This window comes from Tupaia chinensis, unplaced genomic scaffold (genome assembly GCF_000334495.1).
Source record: "Tupaia chinensis unplaced genomic scaffold, TupChi_1.0 Scaffold147282_1, whole genome shotgun sequence".
Lineage (NCBI taxonomy): Eukaryota > Metazoa > Chordata > Mammalia > Scandentia > Tupaiidae > Tupaia > Tupaia belangeri.
This window is the reverse complement of record NW_006207133.1, coordinates 3,975,476-3,981,998: the sequence shown is the minus strand read 5'-3', so window position 1 is coordinate 3,981,998 and position 6,523 is coordinate 3,975,476. Positions and strand designations below refer to the sequence as shown.

The following is a 6,523-nucleotide window of genomic DNA, read 5'->3' as shown; positions in this document are numbered from 1 at the left end:
CCCTCACTCTCCAGTTACCTACCCTCCAGCCTCTGGCAACCACCAACATACTTTCATTCTCCATGGATTTACCTATCCTGAGTATTTCATGTCGATGAAATCATACATGTGTTCTAGGGTCCGGCTTCTCTCACATGCACAAGGGTTTCAAGGTCTTCCCACACTGTCCCAACTCTTGGTACTTTCTTCCTTCCCATGCCTGAATACTGTTCCATGTAGAGACACGTGACCTCTTGTTAATCCATGTACCCACTGAAAGACACTAGGGGTCTTTCCACCTGTCCCTGGCTATATGACCTGGGGTGAGTTCCTGCCATTTTCTGGACATGTTTCTGGGAGCTTTTTTTTTTTTTTTGGAGAGGTTTTTTTTGCTATAGGGCGCGTGCGCTCGCCAGACAGACAGAGAGAGACAGAGAGATAGAAAGCAGGAAATCACCCCCCAGGGGGGATGGCCACGCCGCAATCCCTTCTCCTCCATTCTCCTCTCGGGATCTTGGGCACGCACGCACACGCGCCCGGCGTTAGTTTAAGCCACCGGGTCCGGGACTTGAACCGCGGTCAACTACGTGGGAGTCCAGCGACATAGCCATTACGCTAACTGCTGGTCCCTGGACATGTTTCTTACCCCACACTGAAGAGCTGAAACAGGCAAGCTGGAAAACGACTTCTGCCCTAATGTCTTCATTGTCTAGACTGAGAGTACCTGCTGGCGTCACTCCTGCCTGGGATGCCTGATGTGTGAAGGACACACGTGTGTGGACTGTGTAGGACAGAGCACACACCAGCAGGTGAGTCCCCAAAGGGCTGCTCTGATGCCCTCTAGGTGCCCCTGAGGCTGGAGTCCTGGAAGCTAAGCACAGAAGGATGAACGTCTGCTGGGACAGATGGCCAAACCCCAGCACACCACCCGATGTGAGCTCTCGGACCTACTAGTATACTGGTCCAATTCTTAACGCCTCTAGACTTCTCTTGATGCTGATCATGAAAGTCCCTTCTGGGTGACATGCTGGGTTATTTTGTGATTGTTTGGCAGCCCAGTGTCTATTTCCTCTCCTTTTGAGCCTCCACGGTTAGGCCTGGTGCCCTCTGACTCGGGCAGAGGGCAGAGCTCCTGTCTGACAGGGACCAGTAGGGTAACGACTAGGCTGGGCCTGTCGGAGACACTGTCCACACTCCCTCCCACTTTGATTCTTGCCCATCCTTGGCCCTCCCGTCCTTCTAATGAGTTGTTCTGCTTAAGTTGAAGTGGCTTCCATTACTTACTACCAAAAAGTCCCTGTTAGGAGCACCCAGATTCCTGGTAGAAAATTCCTACCTGATTCACCTCCAGGTGTCCAGGGCCCAATCCAGTCCCTCCCCCAGACATTGGAGAGGAGAGGAAGAGCCAAGAGGAGCCTTTCCCAATTGTTCTCAGAAGCTGGCCGGCACCCACATGATGTGTGGCACTGCCCAGCAGAAGTCCTGAAAAGTAGCTGGGCAGCACCGTGTGCATGGGGACCACATGGGGACTGCACAGCGCAACCTCGAGAAGGCTGGGCTGGCAGAGGCGGGGGCAAAGGGCAGGAGTTGGCCACACCTGCCTACTCTACCAGATGCCAAGACAAGCACTCCCTGTGCTTTAGACTAAAGGACCAACACACAGGCTTGTGAAAGGTGTTCAAGGCCTCCTACACACTGAATAGCAGGGCCTCGATCTGATGCTTAAAGCTGTGTTCCTACTGCCTCCTTGGAATTGCCACTGTGCCTTCCCAGGTGGGCAGGCTAGGAGCAAGGGGGTTTGTGACCTTCAGAAATGCCTCTACTCCCCAGTTTACCCCCCACACCTCTAAAGGAGCCCTGAGAGCTGTGCTGCTGCATCTGTCTCTGCCCCTGCTCTGCTCCAACACATCTGCAGAGGCCGGCGAGTACACCACAGCTCCGAGACCAAAACATTCATAAAACCACAAGTGGCTCACAAGTTTTATTTGAGTGGGGTCACATCTAGTGTACAAACAACTCACAGTTGAGTGCAGTGCTTCTAATGAGTGTCATATAAAACTGAAACACAGTGAATAGTGCACTTGGTAGAAAAATAAATTACACTTTATGAGCTACTGCAAAGCTTTACACATTAAAAAAGTAAACAAAACAGTTAGTGAGGCCCTCATAACCGTCCAGTGTACCCAGACATGAAGATAAGAAGAGCATGAAGATAAAAAGGTTTCTGTGCTATCGGAAACCTCTCTGAGGAGGAGTGATCCTGGGCAGTGACTGAACTGCTGTCCTAAGCAATGTGAAACAGTAAGAACTCACAGATCTTATCCTGCAGACCTGGGAATCGCAGCTCTATGACATGCTAGCACAGCAGAGTTGAGCTCAGGGCGAATGTCTAAGATCCAAGCAAATTTCCTCCTCCTGGGAGCCAATATCCAAAGAAAGTTCACAACCTTCTTCTCATCACTCAAGAACCACTCTTTCAATTTTTGAGAGGGGGAAAAATGGCAAACAATACAGATATGTGCATTCTTCAGTCTGTAGAAGAGTCCTGGCTCCTAAGCAACTAAATGGCCAAGGATAAGCTTAATCAAAAGTCAGTGGGATTCCATAGAGACTCAGAGTGGAGACCCACACCAGCATCTTGTCCAGCTGTCACATGTATGAACGAGGACACAACATCTAGAAGTACAAGATCACTGCAGAAGCTGTCTGAGTCCCTTCCTGCCTCCCAGGCAGTCATCCCTCTACTCTACAAACTTGAGACCAAGGGTCAACAGCTGTTTTGTAAATAAAATTCTCCCAGAACACGGACACGCTCATATGTGTACTACTGTCCTGGCTGCTTCTGCGTGACACCAGTAGAGCTGAGTAAAAAAGTACACAATACCCTGCCCTTCACAGAACAAGCCTGCTGATCTCTGCTACATGAGAAGACAAGAACTTTGCTCCCCAAGACACTTACTTAGAAAATATTAAAGGTTTTCCTTTATGCAGTGACTGCCAAGTAATTCTGCTAGCAAGGGGCAGTGGAAGGGGCAGTGGAACTTCCCTTTTGGGACTGAGGTAAGAGAAGCTAGAGGTACACGTTTAGCCAGAATCATGAAACATAAGAGAACATCATCTAGACTCAAGGTGGGGCTTTCATCCTTAAATGTCCACAAGACTTATCTGTGACCGTATGAAAACAAATGAAGCTAAAGATAAAAAGATAGCAAACTACAAGAAATATTTTTTAAAGGAATTGTTCTTAAAACAAATGTAAATTGTTAAGGAAGTAGACACATGAGAAACCAATCGTTCCTCTGTTTAGCAGTGTCTCCTGAGGAGCAGGAACAAAATAACCACAAGCCCCTCCCATGTGTACAAAGGTGGTGCTACTGACAACAGTCAGAGGCTGGATATCACCGATCATCTCACAAGCGCTAAGCCACTCTAGGCAGGTAACTGAAGCCTTCACAGTGTATTTTAAGCCACCATGCCAGCCAGCTCTCGCTCCCCCACCAGGACTATGAAATGGACTGATTTGGGATCCTCTCCTGTCTGAGTCCCCACAGCAGTGCACACTGCAAACGTCAGGAAACCTGCAGTGCCCCTGTTGCCCCTCCTCCAACTTGAGCCCCAGTGTCACCAGCCTGCCTCCTGACCCAGGATCATCTCCAGTCTCTCTTTGCCAGCATCCCTGACTGGCTCACACATGCTTCTCTCTCCTCACAGAGACCAGACATTGCCCTTTCCCTGCCTGCCACATTCACAAACCTTGTCGGCCCTGCCTCTCCCTTACACCACTGTCTTCAAGGGAGCAGAACAGAATGGGCTGTGACAGCAGCTATGGCATGGCACCAGCAGATAGGACAGGAAACTTACGCTTTTTACAGGTATCACATCTGCCAGGGCTAATTCACCATTCTAGTATTAATTTCCATGTTTACCACTTCCAATCAAGACATAAAGCAATATTTTTTTGTAGCTTGAGATCCAAATAAATTTTAATAAAATCGCTAACAGTATTCTAACTGGCAAGGTACACATGCCAAAGACAAATAGCTTATAAATTATTTTCAACTACTTACTAACTTTTAGTAGGATGGTGCTATATCCTAAACTGGATGGGAAATTTAGGCTTTCTAAGTCAAAATGTCTTACAGTCTCTGCAGACAGCAGACAATGTGAACCCTGTAGGGCATCTAGGGTTGTTGGGACACTGGAAACATGATGCCTGTCCAACATGTCCTGGGTCAAGCCCCTGGTTCCAGAAGCAGAGCTGTGAGGAACTGTGTTTACAATTAAGAGCTGGTAGGAACTCGAAATTCACATGCTTATTAGGACAACAGCCACAGGGAGGCAGCCAGCAAAAAATGCCAACTTTCCTTCAGCAAAAATGTTTTGTGCAAAAGGGGTTCCAATCTCTACAGCCCCTGGGGAACAGTGTAAAATGAAAATCCCTGAGCTTTCCAGTCAGACACTAGTGTGTTTGCCCGAGTACATGATGATTCCATAAAGAGGTCAGGAGGGTCCAAACCAGGAAGTTATAAAGATCACAAAGCTGAAATGTTCTTTTGAGAGGTACAAAGTAATGCTTAATTATACACATACTCGAGGGCAGAAAACTAAAGAATAAATCCCAGGAGGTATAGCTTAACATGAGTTACTGCTAACGAGGGATTAACAACTTTACCGAGATGGTGTCCAGACTGTCTTCATTCTCCAAGGCAACTGAGGTCTACCTGATTCATTCTAAACTTATAAGCTAAAATAGTGTTATTTCTGAATGTTGGGATTACAGGTAGATATTTTTATACTTTTCCCATTTTACTATGATGAGTACATACTACTTGAACATCTAGATTTTTTTCTTACGTAGGTCAAAAGGAATGGGAATACTCAAGAGAACTCTAGAGTAATTCCCTTGCCCCATCCCTACTCCCTATTCCCATTCTGGTGTTTTTGCTTTGCTAATTTTTGCTTTTCAATTTTGCAAACTCTACATTAACTCAGCTTCTACTGAGAGAAAGTAGAGACTGTGTCAAGCAGGCACCCAGTGGAAGATGGCTGTATTTGTCTTCCTTAGTGAGGCTGCAAAGACCTGATCCCCCACAGGCTCAGAATGGAGTGTGATGCCTGAGGGAAATGACCCAGGGTCTCTCAGCAGTAACCCACCTGCCTCCCAGGGTAAAAAGGTACAGAATTTGGGTGTGGTGCATGAATGCTTCCTGTGGGAAGACAGGGAGGAGGAAAAAAAAAAACAGGGGCAATTGATTTCTCATAGTTTTTCTCAAGGTTTAACTTACGCCTTGATGTAAATTTGCAGTATTAAGTTAGTCAGTCTAGGAAGAAGTCAACCGAATAAGAGATATTTGTAAGTTCTAATCTTCTTTCTGTATCACTGTAAAAGAGCTGGCACTAAATTTACCTACATAGCCACCATATTTCCCAAATTCCTGGCCTCAAGCTAATACATGGAAAAGTGCAGTTTCTTTAATGAGCATTCAGATTGAGGACACTGGCCCATACTAGAGAGAAAACAGCATTCAAAAGGCTATTGTTCATCAGAGGTGGCCTCCTTACATAGTTGTCATGAACCTTTACAACCACTAGGGGGAGCCAAGAGTGTAAAGGAAGCCACTGGGAAAGTGAATTCCTTGCTTCAGGAATTTGCAACTTCAATAAAAACACAGACAGTAGAAGACCAGATATCCTCATTTGGGTAGATATGCACTGTAAATAAGCCTTCCAGTTGGACGGAAAAATGTGGCTATTTTCTTTCACAGAGTTTAAGTCAAACCCAGGTAAAGCTCTTTTACCTACAAGTAAAAGACAAGCTCCTGAATCCAACACAATTCAACTGAAAATGGATTCCAGGACGGACTGCTGGAGATGCTGGCATTCCGATTCCAGGTACAAGTGGTAGGGGCGGTCCCTTAGAGCTCAGTTGTCAGTAAACACTTGGGCTTCAAGACAGCTTCTTCTGCCAAAGTTGAAGCAGAGCTGAAGGAGGAAAGAATGGGTTATTCAAAGAAACCATTTGGGTGGGTGGGGTGCTGGAAGCGAACATATTTGTGTCTCCACTAGTGCCACACAGAACATGTTGTGAGTAGAGAAATCACAGACGTAAATGTAGTAACACCTAACCTAGCCAAGAGGTATTCCATGAAAGGAATTTTCTATATAACTGATACATATTTCACTTTGAAGTGAATTGTAAAGATACCATGACTTCCTCTACTTTCTTTAAATACATATCTCAAAAATCCATTTAACATTTCCTTTTCTTTCTTTTTATTGCCAGAGGGCACATGCCTTCACAAAGCAGAGAGAGAGAGAGAGACAGCACACACACCCTTCCCGCATTGGGACAGTCACACCATGATCCCTTTCTCTTCCATCTCTTCAAGATGGCAGGATTTGAGGCAGGTATGCACACTTGCCCAACATCACCCATCCACCGGAGCCCAGGGATTCGAACCACAGCCAGCAATGTGAGATCCAGCTCCCTGTGTACAATATTCAACCACTGTGCTAGAAGGCTCCTTTGCTTAATCAATCAGAT

At 46.3% G+C, this 6,523-nt stretch overlaps 1 protein-coding gene across 2 annotated transcripts in view; it reads right to left on the bottom strand.

Annotated features, from left to right (window-relative positions):
* Nucleotides 1–1,926: 1,926 nt before the first annotated feature.
* The window catches only part of EPB41L5 (erythrocyte membrane protein band 4.1 like 5), a 173,082-nt gene continuing 168,485 nt past the window's right edge, over nt 1,927–6,523 (bottom strand). For both annotated transcript variants that reach the window (XM_006169572.3, XM_006169573.3), the window contains exon 25: nt 1,927–5,961. In XM_006169572.3, coding sequence (XP_006169634.1) covers nt 5,895–5,961 — 67 coding nt within the window. In that variant the 3' untranslated portion in view covers nt 1,927–5,894. The remainder of the gene's footprint in view (nt 5,962–6,523) is intronic.